General features: G+C 38.3%; 1 protein-coding gene across 9 annotated transcripts in view; it reads right to left on the bottom strand.

Annotated features, from left to right (window-relative positions):
• Positions 1-381: 381 nt before the first annotated feature.
• Positions 382-17,817, bottom strand: part of enah (ENAH actin regulator) — a 148,940-nt gene continuing 131,504 nt past the window's right edge. For 4 of the 9 annotated variants that reach the window (XM_067417855.1, XM_067417854.1, XM_067417852.1 and 1 more), the window contains 9 exons: positions 12,653-13,378; positions 11,006-11,340; positions 9,868-10,004; positions 9,679-9,733; positions 9,505-9,556; positions 9,252-9,318; positions 6,620-6,704; positions 5,854-5,911; positions 382-2,931 (listed from right to left, as the gene is read on the bottom strand). In XM_067417855.1, coding sequence (XP_067273956.1) covers positions 2,894-2,931; positions 5,854-5,911; positions 6,620-6,704; positions 9,252-9,318; positions 9,505-9,556; positions 9,679-9,733; positions 9,868-10,004; positions 11,006-11,340; positions 12,653-13,378 — 1,553 coding nt within the window. In that variant the 3' untranslated portion in view covers positions 382-2,893. The remainder of the gene's footprint in view (positions 2,932-5,853; positions 5,912-6,619; positions 6,705-9,251; positions 9,319-9,504; positions 9,557-9,678; positions 9,734-9,867; positions 10,005-11,005; positions 11,341-12,652; positions 13,379-17,817) is intronic. The other 5 variants (XM_067417858.1, XM_067417859.1, XM_067417853.1 and 2 more) reach the window with 5 other exon arrangements.

A 17,817-nucleotide genomic window follows, 5' to 3' on the forward strand; every position in this document is an offset into this window, starting at 1 on the left:
GTGCTTGAACTGCTATAGCTGCTTTCTAGCCCATGTAAGATTGCACTGGAGCTGTGTAAACGCGATTTGTGTTACTCTCATCTTTAGTTGCAGTGTTAGTTCAGTCCTGCCTTCTTCCTGTTTCCTGCAGCAGCAAACAGAAAGCAGCATTTGCTTTCAATGAGATGTGGTGTTGAAGTTATGCCATATTAAACAAGGTGCAAAATAGTAAGAGTTAAATAAGCTTTCAAAGCTTACTAAGATAAAAATGGAGTAGATATTAATTTAAAATAAAGGCATTAATATATATGTTGTAAAGTTTACACCCCTTTCAGGATGGGTTTGCGGCTTTTAATCAATTCAATTTGTGCTTTTCAATTCATAAATAAATGCACACATCAATGTATTGCAATTTTTATTTAATTTGCTCAAACAAAACAATGTTAGCATGTAAGAAACTTCTAATTAACATGAAAACAGTATGGTACAACATGAACGATAAAAAAGAAAGATAAGGAAACTGAAAATTGCATTACAAGGACATTCAGTTGAATATGACCAGCACAGTCTGCTCATTATCGAGTCTCAATGTGCCATTAATGTTTTGCTAATATAGTTTCAACTGATTTCCACCACGACAAAGATCATTTCTCAGATCCCACCAGCATACATGGTCTTAACCATAACAACTGTAATGCAACAGAAAAAAAAGAAGAAAAAAATGACACTGAGAAAAGAATGTGAACTCATGTTTGATTTTAAACAAGATCGTAAAAGTGTCTTTTTTAACTCAATGAAGCAAAATGCAAAACAAATGAATAAAGTTATGGCAGGTCCTAAATTAATACTCTCTATATATATATGCTTTTACATTTTTGACATATCAAATGCAACTTCCGAACAAGGCACAAACCATGAAGATCACAAACAGGTTTATCCAGGAATGAATCAACCCTGATCAAAACATTTCGCTTTACCTAAAGACCAATCTGCTTAACCTAGAAACCAATCAACAATAGTTATTTGTCGTCAAAACAAAGGTGGATCAGGAGAGTGTGAATTTCTAGAGATTACCGTTTAGCTTTGGTGATACTGCCGATCACGAAGTGCCGGCCGTCTTGAATCATTTGAACTTCTATGGGTTTTTAAAGTGCAATCAATGCTGTAAACACTCTATACAAACGTTCTGATTCCTTGAGAGATTATGTTTGAGTGACTACGCAAGTGAAAGAAAAAGAAAAGACTACAAAGGATCGACAAGTGACCATGGCGTGGGGTAAATGGATAACTGAGGAAAAATCTGATCTGAGAGAACATCACAAATGTTCTGTTATTCTCCTCGAAACTTGCACAGCCTATAATCACACTTCATGTTTGTACAAAGATTTCTTGTCTTAAAAAGCACATTTCCTAATAAAAGTTCCCTAACAAAAGTGTGTTGGAAGATAAAGCCCCTCTGAAAAACAGAGCCAAGTGCCTTCTGGTGTGCAGAAAGAGGTTAAACTAAATGATTGGACAGACAAAAAAAAAAAAAATCCCATTCAAAAAGCTTTGATGTGTTGCTTGGCCCTCATTAGACACTCCAGACTTCTTAAGTTGTTAATACTCCATGCAAAATGAATCATTTGCCATACATGATCTTTCACATACTTGAATCAAAATAAAAAAAGGAAGATTAGTCAAATGTCATCCCCCTGCAAATTTATTATGGCTATAAAGAGGTGTCTGTTGTGAACTGCACTTTGAGAATGCGTATGGAGAACATTCATCCACAGTTTGAGGGCAGAGTGGATAACCGATCAAAAATGAAAAAGAACAATGCGTAACAATGCTACACTTATTGCTTATGAACCGAAACCAAGATTATTTTTCGTGGCAACCATTTTCCCCTTACCGTTCATAAGAAGACATGCACTGAAATTGAAAGAAATACTAAAAGAGCCTACGGTGAATAAAAAGTTCATAGTATTTCTGGTTAGCACTATCTACAGATACGGTCTGAGCTGACGTTGACGTCAACTTTAACTTCGATTGGCTGAGAGGATTTTGGTAGAGAGCTACAATGATGTACAGTAGAAAGGCATTGTCCTTCGTGATCTTCCCGAACACTTAGCGAACACACAAGACGAAGAAGGTATACAGATAACAGTGGCTCATTAGAGACAGCCTGTCAAGCATTCACTTTTGAAAAGAGTCTGGATAATAATGGAAACCGACCAAAAGAGCGAGTAAGCTACCTGATATGGTCATGGCGTACATTACAACAGGTTGACTGAATGACTTGCAGGTATGTTTATTTTCTCATCATTTTAATGTACATATTCTGGTTAAAATAGTAGGAAGACAAGCTTTAGAGTCCTGCAGCAATAGACCATACTCATTTGGTTGGCCATATTCAAGGTTTTGCTCTATACAAGGCCAACTGAGTTAACATTTTTTCACCACCACCACCTTTTAAATTCATAAACAAAGCCTGCCCTTTGCTAAACAATGTGCCGTAGAATGAATGTCATCTGCTTGATTTACAATTTCACTCTTCAATGGTTAATACAGTATGTAGTTCAGTAATAGTTTGTCTATTTTCGTCATTTTCTTTCCACAGTAAAAGTCATCCATTGCATACTGACAGTCACTTCCTTAAGACTGTGTCCTGACTCCCCCTCAAGATGGGGCTTTTGGTGTATGGCGTTGCTTTGAGGCGTCTGGTTATCCTCACACTGATACGCCTCCTATGCCCCCACGCTCAAAGTTTGTCTTTCCCGGCATCATACTTGACAAATCCACCGAATTAACATGGTTATTGTGATCACCACTGGTTAAAACTGTAATTTTCCATTTTCATTGCTTTTGATAACTGAAGCTGACCTCTGAAGTGACATATTGTGGTTAAAAAATACAGGTGCATCTCATCCTCCTATGCAGAGCTTGACTTGCCCAACTCCTCCCTGATTGCTGAAAACACAAAGACGACAGAGTTAGAAACGGTACTGGTCAGATTCAGTTACATTTTACACTAAACGTCTCGCAGTCAAAGGTTTAGACACAAACTCATTCATTATTACTGTTTAAATATATGTTCGAACAGTGATGTCACTAAAACTATGAAAGAACACAAAAGTAATATTAGAATATGGCATGTGACCAAAAAAAACCAAACAACAACCTTAAATTGATACAATTAATAAAAGCTTTGTATGATTAACACGTGTTCTTTCACATACTCATTAAAATAAATGGTTTTATTTTTATTTTTTAAATTATATCTTTATACTATTTATTTTCTTTGAAATGTACTTATAAATAATTGAATACAATACTCGCATCTAACAAGTTTTTGTTTACATAATGTGTGTGTATATATTTGTATGTGTGTGTGCGTATTAATATAGGTGTGCATGTGTGTATACAGTATTCACAACATGTATAATATATACAGTATATATTATGAAAACAAAATATTAAATTAAATTATTAAATTAAATTATTTTATATTAAATGCGATTAATTGTGATTAATTGATTTGACAGCACGGATATATACTGTATATAAGTGCTGCCAAAGCGATGAATCACAATTAATCATATTTAACAAGTTTTTGTTTACATAATATATGTATAGGGCTGTCAAAAGATTAATTGTGATAAATCCCAAAAAATCCCCCCCAAAAAGTTTGTTTACATAATGTGTGTACTGTGATTAATTATTGTATAAATGTATATATTTAAGATATACTGTATATATCTTTATATAAGTTGTTCTTAAATATACAGTATTGTTCAAAATAATAGCAGTACAATGTGACTAACCAGAATAATCAAGGTTTTTCGTATATTTTTTATTGCTACGTGGCAAACAAGTTACCAGTAGGTTCAGTAGATTGTCAGAAAACAAACAAGACCCAGCATTCATGATATGCACGCTCTTAAGGCTGTGCAATTGGGCAATTAGTTGAAAGGGGTGTGTTCAAAAAAAATAGCAGTGTCTACCTTTGACTGTACAAACTCAAAACTATTTTGTACAAACATTTTTTTTTTCTGGGATTTAGCAATCCTGTGAATCACTAAACTAATATTTAGTTGTATGACCACAGTTTTTTAAAACTGCTTGACATCTGTGTGGCATGGAGTCAACCAACTTGTGGCACCTCTCAGCTGTTATTCCACTCCATGATTCTTTAACAACTTTCCACAATTCATTCACATTTCTTGGTTTTGCTTCAGAAACAGCATTTTTGATATCACCCCACAAGTTCTCAATTGGATTAAGGTCTGGAGATTGGGCTGGCCACTCCATAACATTAATTTTGTTGGTTTGGAACCAAGACTTTGCCCGTTTACTAGTGTGTTTTGGGTCATTGTTTTGTTGAAACAACCATTTTAAGGGCATGTCCTCTTCAGCATAGGGCAACATGACCTCTTCAAGTATTTTAACATATGCAAACTGATCCATGATCCCTGGTATGCGATAAATAGGCCCAACACCATAGTAGGAGAAACATGCCCATATCATGATGCTTGCACCTCCATGCTTCACTGTCTTCACTGTGTACTGTGGCTTGAATTCAGAGTTTGGGGGTCGTCTCACAAACTGCCTGTGGCCCTTGGACCCAAAAAGAACAATTTTACTCTCATCAGTCCACAAAATGTTCCTCCATTTCTCTTTAGGCCAGTTGATGTGTTCTTTGGCAAATTGTAACCTCTTCTGCACATGCCTTTTTTTTAACAGAGGGACTTTGCGGGGGATTCTTGAAAATAGATTAGCTTCACACAGACGTCTTCTAACTGTCACAGTACTTACAGGTAACTCCAGACTGTCTTTGATCATCCTGGAGGTGATCATTGGCTGAGCCTTTGCCATTCTGGTTATTCTTCTATCCATTTTGATGGTTGTCTTCCGTTTTCTTCCACGTCTCTCTGGTTTTGCTCTCCATTTTAAGGCATTGGAGATCATTTTAGCTGAACAGCCTATCATTTTTTGCACCTCTTTATAGGTTTTCCCCTCTCTAATCAACTTTTTAATCAAAGTACGCTGTTCTTCTGAACAATGTCTTGAACGACCCATTTTCCTCAGCTTTCAAATGCATGTTCAACAAGTGTTGGCTTCATCCTTAAATAGGGGCCACCTGATTCACACCTGTTTCTTCACAAAATTGATGACCTCAGTGATTGAATGCCACACTGCTATTTTTTTGAACACACCCCTTTCAACTAATTCAACTAATTGCCCAATTGCACAGCCTTAAGAGCGTTCATATCATGAATGCTGGGTCTCATTTGTTTTCTGAGAATCTACTGAACCTACTGGTAACTTGTTTGCCACGTAGCAATAAAAAATATACTAAAAACCTTGATTATTCTGGTTAGTCACATTGTACTGCTATTATTTTGAACAATACTGTATATGCATGTGTATTTACATATACATAATTATACACAGTACAGGTGTAAAAAAAAAAAAGAGACAAAAAAAGGTTTATTTTGGATGCGAATAATCATGTGACAGCACTAATGTGTATATATTAGGGCTGTCCCTGCTAAAACGTTAATGCATGCATTTAATTTAAATTCCTTAACGTCTTTATTTTTATTTAACGATTAATCACACAACAAGAGTGCGATTAATTGTGATTAAACACTAATATATTGACAGCCTAATGTATATGCATGTGTGTATATATATATATATATATATATATATATATATATATATATATATATATATTCACAAATACAAATCAATAAATGATCAAAATTATTTTAAGATCATAATAAACACTTTTGACTGCATGAATGTCAAGTATTTTTATGTTTCTAAAGTATTAAAAAGCTCAATGAGCATCATATATTGTGGCAGTACAATGCAACAAAATGTTACCATCAATAAGTTCTTCTTTCAGCTTTGATAGTTCCTTCCTCATCTCTTCTAGAATGTCCTAAAAACCAAAGAAATACATTAAGAATTGGATTAGAATAACGTTTGTTTCTACAAACCAAAGAGTCAGAAAGCGGATGTCACTAAACAGTGTTCATGTCAATAAGATTCCATTTAAGACTAGAATATATACACTAGAATGCAAAAGAAATTAGCTGCTATAAGGACATTGTGCCAGGTAAATATAGTGGCACGAACCTGTGCTGAGTTCTTATTATAAGCTATTATATACAATGCAGCTATAAAAGTATTAAATGACAAGAGAGCCAGATGAGTAGGTGTATGTTACAACATCAACACATTACAGCTGCTATTAGTAACTCCTCAACAACTAAAACACACAGAGCACTCGGGGAGAAAAAGCCGAGGCAGACAGAGCCGAGCGACTTGTGTAACTGTGTCCTCAGATAAGTGCGATTCCTACATATGCCTTTCATATCTAACATGCTCATTCTTAGAGAAGGGAGGCTTTGCCTTTGTAGAGAGGACTATAATTGTACACACCCACAAAAGCGTAACTGTGCACTGTGAACCATTATTTCTCCCTGAGTTTTTTAGGAAGTGCTGTGAGGAGAAATTGTACCAATAGCTTTGGTAACACTTTGCCAAACGTATTGAGGAAGTGAACAGCCCCTCTTTCAAACCCGAAGGGCTAAAAGGTTAAATGAGTTTCAGTTCAAGATAGTTACTTATTGGTTTTGAGAAGTACCTGTTTCAATCTGTCGTAGTCAAGAGCTTCTGTTGGCACCCCGTTGGCACTTATGGATCCTGTAGGAGTTGGTGTAGACCTTGGCCTAAGAAGAAAAGATATGGTGTGTAGCAAAGCTATTTTAGTCACAGAAGTCAACACTGTGCAGTCAAGATGCAAGGCAGAGGTTTAGTGACACGCTTTAACAGTCATTTCAGATACCGCGTAAATCTACACTGTTACAGCACCAATTACAATTGGTGATTCAAAGAATATACACAGCATTAATATTGGATAAACTCAAGATGTGTGAGGAAAATGCAAGCTATTTCAAGATTCACGTCCTTGAAATCATTGTACCGAAAAGGAAATTCACACAGATATTTATGCATAACTGGGTGACATGAAAATGAGCCTTTAGAGGAGCTGCAAATTCTTCAAAACTTACACATTTGTCAAATCAACCCCAACTAAAATGGCACAGCAAACCAAAAGTTGGAGACACGATCCACACTTCAAAACACAATGCAGCTGCCGTATCACTCTCATGCTTGACTGTAGCTGAATCAGACTTTTGCCAACACAATAATCACCATAGGGTGGTACATGGGAAATGATGGAAATGACGCTTTATCTATCCCATCGGAAAATAAATAAATGCTGAACAGTGGGTTGCCTTGTGTAAAAAGGAAGTAGAAGTCAAGCGGATAAGCACATTGTAACAGCTTAAAGCCAAAAACAAATTACAGAGCAAAAGTCATTTGAGAGACACAAGCTTTTACAGCCTGAAGGCTTTGTATCAAAGCTTTCTGCATTTTATATGTGAGAGGATAAACCAAATTAAATGCACATTTGTGGGGGGAGCATGTTATCTTTGAAACCAGGTGGACAAATTGGCAAGAGTGGACAAATGCTCCAGCTTCCTGATATGACCTTTGACGACACCTAGTACTGCACACTATATATCAGGATGGTCTAATAAAGATACTATGGTTAAACCTTCATAGCTTCCTCCCTTTCTCAAAGAAAAGACACATTCAAAAGGATGATTCTCTATAACTACAGGGGGGTGATTATTATTACAATTTACAGATTTTTTCCCCTTTATTTACATGAGGATTATAGTCTTGGAAACAAATTTTTAAGCCTTAATTTGTTACTTTACAATATGTATAGATTTTACTGAAATTTTATGTGAAAACGAAATTACTATAAACCCTTCGTATTGTGTGAAAATTATTTATATACATTACATTTTAAAAGTTGGAGGCCTCTTTTGCTCACCAAGGCCGCATTTATTTAAAAAAATACAGTATAAGCTGTACTATTGTTACATTTTAAATAACTTTGTTGTTGTATGTTTTAGTACATTTTTAGAATATTTTAAACAATAAAAAATTCCTGTGATGGCAAAGCTGAATTTTCAGCATCATTACTTCAGTCTTCAGTGTCACATGACGCTTCAGAAATAATTTTAATATGCTGTTTTGGTATTCAATAAACATTATTTATTATTATTAAAAATGGTTGAGCTACTTTATATATTTTTGAGGAAATTCAGAAATATTTTTTCAGGAATCTTTCATGTAAAGAAAGTAAAAATAAAATGTATTTATTTAAAATATATATATTTTTACAACAATGTACAAAAAGTCTTAGCTATCACTTTTGCTCAAAGTAATGCATTTAGATTGCTAATAAATGATTAATTTCCCTTTCTTTAAAAGAAAAACCAAAAGAAAAGAAAAAAAGACCCCAGACTTTAGAGTACATATTTACACAAATGACCCCTCATGTGCTGCCATATCCATTTTTTCAAAGTCCACAGGATCAAAAGTGCTCAAAGTTGAAGAAACACCAAAATAGTATATATGCATTTTTGCTATAAAATCAGCAGGGAAGCATTAAGCATTTTATTTATGCATTTCATAGTGATTATATTGTTGGCAACAGCAGAATCTTTGTGTAAGGAGAAAAAAAAAGGAAAAAGGAATAACTGTAGACAATCACTGCAGCAACCCTTATCCTATTTAAAGAGCACTCTCAAACAAAGTCTAGAACGAGTTCTCAAACTAGCCTCTTATACCTGTTTAAGGAATCATAGCACTTGTCAGTACCCATCTGATTTCTCCATGGTGTGTCCCGTCTGTGAGAGTAAAGAGACTAACCAGGTCAGAGGTCAATTGTATGGATCTGAGCTATTTCTTTTCATAGTAATCTTATGTATGCACTAGATCTAACTGAGGTGAAAGGAGAAATATTTCTATTTCAGTGTAAGCCCTATTGTAATGTGCTTCAATCATTTGTATAATCGTAAATGCCTGAATGGATGACATATAATAAGCAAAAGGAATGAGCAAATCCTTTAAAAAAAAATGCTGAACAGCTCTGGTACACACAGATCTGATGAGATGCAACAGCACTGTGCTTTAGTGATGTCAAACACGGGACCCGACTGCCTGCATTCTGACATGCGATTGTGAGGAGCCCCCCCCCCCCGGCCACAAGCACATGATGCAAAGCAGTCGAAGCGACAATAATTCAAATTAGCTTTGAGAAATCAGGACCTGGCGTAGAGTCAGATCCCAAAATCTGGAGAGTTTTCTTTAAAAGACACTGTGAGTTGGTGGAGATATAACATGCAAATGATTACCTTCCAATGACTGGTGATTTGCTACCATTCATGGTGTTTGTCCTCTCCCAAGGCTTTCTGGGCATATCTGTAAAAACAATGCAATGCAATGTTACATTTGATGATGCTGGTATTCTCATATTTTTAAAATAGTCATGGTTTTCAAATGGTTTTGCTTGAAGACCCAGTTAAAACCCAGTTGCTAACCTAATGATTCACAAGGAGCATTATTTTTTAGTTCTATCTTTCTTTTGCATTGCTTTCCCTTGCTTACCTGGTGTGCTACAGGCTGACACTTTTGGAGTTATGGTAGCCTCAATGTCATCCTAAGGGAGAAATACATTTTTCATTAAAAAGTATGATCATATCAATAAAATTAAGAGATGTCTTTATGTGCAGGTTTAGTCAGAGAATGTAGACAGCTGAATAAGGCATTATATTAACTCACAGCTTTCTGCTCGGGCTCTGGTGAGGATCCCTTCTCAGCAATTCTTCTCCTGTATCAAATCATTGGAACATATTCTAATAATTAACCCTTTTAAGCAAATTCCAAGACTTATCATTGTTTGAAAACTAGGCCCTGTTTCTATCAATGCAATCCTTCTGGTATTATAGACAGATAAATCACGCAGTTCACCTCCTGGCCAGCAGGGCGCTCATCTCCTCCATTAGACCTCCTCCTCCAGGTAAAGGACCATTCCCACGGGATGCCTCAGGCTTGGCACCACCAGAACTCACCGCTGGTCCTGCGGCTGAAGCCAGGGGCTCATCACTCTATGGTAACAAATAGGATTTGGAATTGAACATGTTTAGCATTTCTGATGATGTTTCCAAAAAAAAAAAACCTCCAAGACGTTATCCGTTTTAAGGCCCTGATTTACTTCAAGCGAACCAAAAAAACAAACTGGTGTGATGTAATTTCAAACAAAATCAGGTCAAAACCGAAGTTGGTTTGGATTTTGTTTCGGGAGTTCGAAACAGCTTGCCAAGTTAAACATCTTTGAACTATCACTGGTTCGTGAGAATATATCCCCGATGACTTTGACGTGAAAATCTTCTTTGGTTCATTTCTTCAGTCCGTTCTGCCGCAGGTAAAAACTGACACTGACACTGTTGTTTCATGTTTAATATGGTTAAGCTGTTTGATTTAAATCAAGAAATCTATTGTACAAAGTGCTATATAAATAAACATGATGCGACTTGACTGGAGAGATTAATTGCAGAGCTCTTGCAAACATATCCACATTACTATAGAACTTATTCACAAGAGCGCCATCTTTGAGTTTTAACGGCAATGAAAGCGAGGCTGAGGAATAAACATTCTCTCTTCAGTGGGTTGTACTGTTTTTGTACTGTGTTTTTTGGATTGTTGCCCCAGATGAAACGCTGCAAAAATATCTTTCCAAGAAATTTCACTGGACAAAAAAACTCCAGACCACATGAGCTGTGGAAAATGATAAGTGATCTTTGAGCTTTATACTGCTTTTTACAGTGGATACCAAGGAAATGTCTGCTGTTTTCTAAATGCTGTCCTTTAAGGGGGGATTTTTTATTATTGAGAGGAAAGCATGCAGCACATATTTACATATTCATCTAAACACTGCTCCTAATAGTGTATTCTATACTGATGTAAAAGCATTTCATTTGTTTTACCCTCAAGCAAAGAACGAAAAAGAACTTTGCCTTGAGTATATCAGGGCCTTTAGGGCACAGTGTTAAGACATTTCTGGTGTAATTCAATGCTATAGAGTGTTTAACAGGTCCCAAACCCTTACCCTTGGCACTTTCTTTAGCTTGGCTCCAGCAAGGGCAGCTGCGAGCCCAGAGAGCCCCTTGTTCTCCTCTGTGGTGGGTGAGGGGGTAAAAAGACCCGAGGGCAAAGGTGGGGCAGGGGGTGGAGGTGGTGCTGGTGGCGGAGCCTGACCTGAGGGTGGAGGCGGTGGCCCAGGGGGAGGGGGGGGCCCTGTTGGGGTAAGCGTGGGGGGCAGAGGTGGTGGAGGAGGAGGAGGGGGACCAGGGGGTGGCGGAAGTCCAGCAGTGGTGGGAGTCACAGTGGAGCCGGGAGGGAGGGGTGGTGGGGGTGGAGGAGTTGGCATCCCCTGTACTGAATCTGTAGGTATTAATAAATAAAAAAAAGAACATATTAGTTAGGATATGTCTTTGTAACTTCCTGTGCTCATCAGTTAAACTTTGATTTGTTCTATTTAGGACTGTTTTAGACATTAAAACATTATAACAGTCAAAATGAGCTAAATGGATGTCAGCATATTAATGTAATTAATATAATTTAGGCTACCATTGTAGTAATAATAATAATTCACATCCAAAACTTATTCATAAAAGTGAACACAGACAGATGACATTAATACATGATTGAACACGTGTCCATAGCAGATGATCATTATAACATGATACACAAGGAAGAAACTGATGATTTATAAAAAGATGGGAATATAAAACAAATCTGTACATAAATTAACAAAATGCAGAGATGTAATTGGGGTATTGATTTCACCCTATCTAATCCTTATAATGTAACAAAGTTGATCTTGCATCACTATGTATAAAGAGTAAAAATTTAGGAAGGTATCATCCTGGCTATTTTTAAAAATTTCCTTTTTTGGGGGTATAACAGCTGAAGTTTATGTGACATGCAAGCCTACAAACGCACTCAAGTTAATCATATTAGTGTGTAGAATTTAGCTCAATGTCAAGCTGCATCATGCATATGAAGTGTGAAGTCTAAAACCTCTTCTATAAATAATTCAGAGGAAGAGTTGATCTTATTTCTTCATTGCTGATGACCTGACCTCAAGAAAAGCTCTGTATGTAGTGTGTAACATAAACCTAGTCAAAGATGAAATGTTTTTCATTTGATTTAAACGTTGCTTTATAAGAGGATGTTTCATGAATCAAATGTGTGAAAGTGAATAATAACCAACGAGGATGTGGGGTGGCTGGTTATAGATCATGTAAAGCTTACTGTGCAATAACAGTTCACTTGTACATGCTGCTAACATCAAGACCTTCTTTACCATAAACCAATAATCCGAATGAGATGGTTGTGATAAATTGCAGGAAAAAAATGATGAGAACTGAAGCAAAGACATCCGCTGTGCAATCTTTGAGACTCGATTCAAAGTTTCACGAGAGAGTGGAGATGTGTTTTCATGCCATGCCATATCACACAATTACAGGCCACACAAACGAGCACTCATCCAACCGATGACCCTGGGAACCAGCACGACCCAACAGACAAGACAACACAGCAAAACATATCCTGAGGACTTTCACATTGAGCCAATAAGCAATCGATAGTAGCCAATTGCAGCCAAAAGCAACCCAGCTCAACATGGCAGGCCCCCTCCTCGAACCCCAATTAGCGGGTTAGTGGAGGCTGAGCGACACAGAAGAGGCCTTACCCGGCTGGCTGGGGAAGTCAGCAGGCTGAGTGGGCGGCTCTGGAGCACAGGAGCAGGAGTCTCCCAACCCAGAGTTAACAGAGTGCTCAGCAGAGGCGGGGAAGGCTGTGGAAGGAGAAGGGAGAACAGCAGGCTGGGGTGAGGGACAAGACACAAGGGGAGTGATGGGCAAGGTGGGTGAGGGAGAGTACAGGGGTGGTGGAGGTGGCGGCGTTGGGGGTGAAGAGAACGGCTGACCCGAGACAGGGGATGATGTGTGGAAGTGAAGCGAGGTGGGTGGCCCGTTGGGCGCCGAGATGGGCGAAGGGGGTTTCTGGGAGAGCGGACTGGGGGCCGGGATTGCGATCATCGGGCGAGGGCCCGTTGCCTTGCCCGGGGGGCTGCTGATCATGACCGGAGGGGAAGGCGGTAAGGGAGTGAAGTTGTTAGCCGTCCAGATGACAGATCTGGAGGCGGGAGGAGGAGGAGCTGGGGCAGGGGGCGGCGGTGTGGGCGGGGCAGGTTGCCTGCGAGGGACAGTGGCGTAATGAGGCAGGACCGGGTGGAAGGCAGAGCCTAGCGACGTGGCGAATCGGGAGGCTGAGTGACGCAGGGGCGGTGTCGGAGGAGTGGCCGTTGAGGGCGATGGCGTCGGTGGAGGGTAGCTGGGTGTGGAAGGAGAGACGGGTGAGGAGGAGGTGGTCTTGTATTCGGGAGGTGGAGGAGTGTAGAGCGTGCTTTCAAACGCTGCACACAACCGGACAGGACAGGAAGGAGGTAGCAGCAACCGTGCAAGGAGGAAAGAACACAAGACAAAGAGAGAAAGGGGGGAAGGAGACAGAAGAGAGAAAGGGGGCAAATGAAGCAAGAAAACCAGCAGAGACCTACAAGTCCATCATATGTACTTATTTCTGTCTATGAACAGGGAACACACTAGAATTAGTACAATCGGTTAGCTGTGGAAAACATCATGAACTGGAAAGGATAGATCACCTCCAACACGTGAGCAAAATGTTACACAAACATCTTGTTTAGCATGTAGTACTTTCAGGAGACTGCACCGAAGGGTTACTGTAACTCCTGGATGCACATGAGGTTAGCGTCATCACACACCTGCTAAAGGCTAGTCATCCACTCTCTGCATGCCAAGAAAAGGATAATGAATAGAAGTTATGCTAATGAAAACTTGTTTGATCTTTTTGCACTTTATACGATCTATCACTTTAAACTCTGAATTGGATATCAAAACTAACCCAATACTCATACATTTCCACTGAAACAACATCATTGGTGACTCATGAGGTGTGTCAGATTGACAAACATATGCACTAAAAGATGTACAAAACCATTAAGTTAAGTTATGGGTCAGTAAGATTTTTTAATGTTTTTAAAAGAAGTCTCTTATGCTCATAAAAATACAGTAAAGACAGTGCAAAATATTACAATTTTAAATAACTAATTTGAATATATTGTACAATGTAGCCTTAGCCAAAGAAAGTTATATCTGTGGTGGCAAAGCTGAATTTTTAGCATCATTACTCCAGTCTTCAGTGTCACATGATCCTTTTAATGTACTGCGGGTACGGAACGTATTCAGACCCCCTTAAACTTTTCACTCTTTGATATATTGCAGCCATTTGCTAAAATCATTTAAGTTAGTTTGTTTCTCATTAATGTACACACAGCACCCCATATATTGACAGAAAAACACAGATTTGTTGACATTTTTGCAGATTTATTAAATAAAAAACAAAAACTGAAATATCACATAGTCCAAGTCAGACTCTTTGTTGTGACACTTAAATATTTAACTCAGGTGGTGTCCATTTCTTTGGATTATCCTTGAGATGGTTCTACACCTTCATTTGAGTCCAGCTTTGTTAGATTATATCGATGGACTTGATTAGGAAAGCCACACACCTGTCTATATAAGACCTTATGGCTCAGTGCATGTCAGAGCAAATGAGAATAATGAGGTCGAATGAACTGCCTGAAGAGCTCAGAGACAGTATTGTGGCAAGGCACAGATCTGGCCATGGTTACAAAAAATGATTCTGCACTTAAGGTTCCTAAGAGCACAGTGGCCTCCAAAAATCCTTAAATGGAAGATGTTTGGGATGACCAGAAGAGCTATCGGGGGAGAACAGCCTTTGTGAGAGTGGTAAGAAAAAACCCAAAGATCACTGTGGCTGAGCTCCAGAGATGCAGTCGGGCAGATGAGAGAAAGTTATAGAAAGTCATCCATCACTGCAGCCCTTCACCAGTCGGGGCTTTATGGCAGAGTGGCCCGACAGAAGCCTCTCCTCAGTGCAAGACACATGAAAGCCTGCATGGAGTTTGCTAAAAAAAAAAAACACCTGAAGGACTCCAAGATGGTCAGAAATAAGATTCTTTGGTTTGATGAGACTAAGATAGAATTCTTTGGGCTTATGTATAAGCGGTATATGTGGAGAAAACCAGGCATTGCTCCTGTCCAATACAGTCCCAACAGTGAAGCATGGTGGTGGCAGCATCATGCTGTGGGGGTGTTTTTCAGCTGCAGGGACAGGACGACTGGTTGCAATCGGGCGAAAGATGAATGCGGCCAAGTACAGGGATATCCTGAACGAAAACCTTCTCCAGAGTGCTCAAGACCTCAGACTGGGCTGAAGGTTTATCTTCCAACAAGACAATGGTCCTAAGCACACAGCTAAAATAACAAAGGAGTGGCTTCACAACAACTCTATGACTGTTCTTCAATGGCCCAGCCAGAGCCCTGACTTAAACACAATTGAGCATCTCTGGAGAGACCTATAAATATCTGTCCACCTAAGTTTACCATTCAACGTGACAGAACTTGTTGCATCTTTCCAAAAAAGACTTGTGGCTATATTAGATCAAAAGGGTGCTTCTACTAAATACTGAGCAAAGGGTCTGAATAATACTTAGAAGCATGTGATATTTCAGTTTTTCTTTTTTAATAAATCTGCAAAAATGTCAACAATTCTGTTTTTTGTCAATATGGGGTGCTGTATGTACATTAATGAGAAAAAATGAACTTAAATGATTTTAGCAAATGGCTGCAATATAACAAAAAGAGTGAAACATTTAAGGGGGTTTGAATGCTTTCCGTACACGCTGTATAAAGATGTTGTATAAAATCGAATATATCTTACTGAGCCCAAACATTTGAACAGCATAGTGTACATAAATAAATAACTATGAAACCATCCCCCGATGTTATTAAAGTCCAGGCTTTTTTCAGTGTGCAACACTCGATTTTATACAACATTCTCTATTTACTAGTGTAAGGCAACACAATTTCCAATATATTTAGGGGTGTTTATATAGGAAATGCATGTAAATTCATGTTTTGGTTTATAGAGAATCTGCACTGTAAGAGTCACTGCCTGCCATATGTTGGCAAAATCTTTCTGCTCTAGTGATTCTCATAAGCAGCCTGCAGACACAGCTGCCCTCCTGCTGCGCGAAGCCCAACACGCCCCCTGAGCACTCTTCAAAATACACGTCAACACACAAGCAAACACAAATTATCATGCCATACATTCAGGTCACTTGCTTATTAACACTTTCCCATTGTTAAAGCTGGCTTTGTGACTTGAGTGCAGCTGATGTAAGTTTTTTTTTCCTTGTTTTAAATGATTACGTAACCTGTTTGTCCCTTACTTTCTTCCATTTCACTTGCCTTCTTTGCGTTTCTACACTATTAGCTTTGACAAGCAGACCAGATGACCCGTGATATAGCGCAGTATGTTCGCCAGAGTGACTTAATGAAATTCTTCCACTCCTAAAGCACAGGCGGTCACATGGCAAGACCAATCGGCTGTGCTCTAGATGGACTAATCCAACTTTATTAAATCAACTTGTGACTAGGGATCCTCACATACACCATTTTTAAAACTAATACGTTTATTTATTTACAAATTGCAAAGCATGCGAAAGTGAAAAAGTGAACATTTTTGGCTAGAATTATTCAATTACACCTTCCATTAAAAAGAAGTACCTGTATTCACTCATCCCTACTAGTGACTAATGATACAAATTTTGTTGCACCCATCCGGTAGGATCTCAGGTTATTTATTTGATAATCCTTCTCCCTGACATGACTCAGAAGTCACAGAGTCAAGACAAGATCCATTAAAAATACAACTGGCACACAGAAAGACTGCATAACAGACCTAAAACTCAACTTAGTGTCAATTCAACAGTCAGAATAAAACATTAAAAGCGTCTGCCAGTCAAAATCGCAGTGAAAAACACATCCTAGCTGTACAAAGCATTTACAAAAAACCACTGATAATATTCATGTGAGAAATTTGTGATCAGGAAATGTTATTCCTGCCTTCCTTGAGAGCTTTTGGAAGTGTGTCAAGTGAATATCAATGTTCGAATCTGATCTAAGGGGAAATACTGTCAAGATTTTAGTCTTCTAAAAATGACATCTTCACAAATATGACTCGCACTTTGGTCATGTACAACCGAAACCAGTTGAGGTTGCAGTTTAGCTTTAATACATTCCTGAGCAAACTATACTTTAAAGGTTTCTTTGTACTTATGGCATTTCTTCTGTGGAATAATCCATGTTACTATATCCAAAATATAGCAGCAGTGGCATACAATACAGATTATCTGATGCAAAGATCACACATACACCATCAAACTAATCAGCTCAAATGTTTAACACTTGAATGGTATTTACGCCTGTTAAAGCCTGAGGCCTGACCTCTTATACAGTCTGTGGAATACACATTCTCCCTCCCCCATATAGCAGAAAAAACGTGTATCTTTGGACGGTGCGTGATTCTGAGAAATGTATGTATCTAATGTGATGAACTCAAGTGCATACTGTTTAAACACAATTATATAACAGGCCCTTTAAAGTCAACAGTTAATCAAAATGTACCTTTTTACTTTCTTATTGCAAGTAAGTTCCTTGTCTTATTTTGAACTATTTATAGGTGCATGTTATTCCAAAGCAAAATAAATTTTGTAAAATCTAAAACCTTCCCTTTTCTGCTCATATCATTTATACAGGCTATTGGATAATTGTAGCCAATTAAAGGGATAGTTCACCCAAAAATGAAAGTTACCCCATAATCTACTCACCCTCAAACCATCCTAGGTGGATATGACATTCTTCTATCAGACGGATAAAATGGGAGTTGTATTCAGAGATGTCCTGGCTC

Source organism: Pseudorasbora parva, chromosome 15 (genome assembly GCF_024679245.1).
Source record: "Pseudorasbora parva isolate DD20220531a chromosome 15, ASM2467924v1, whole genome shotgun sequence".
NCBI classification, from domain to species: domain Eukaryota; kingdom Metazoa; phylum Chordata; class Actinopteri; order Cypriniformes; family Gobionidae; genus Pseudorasbora; species Pseudorasbora parva.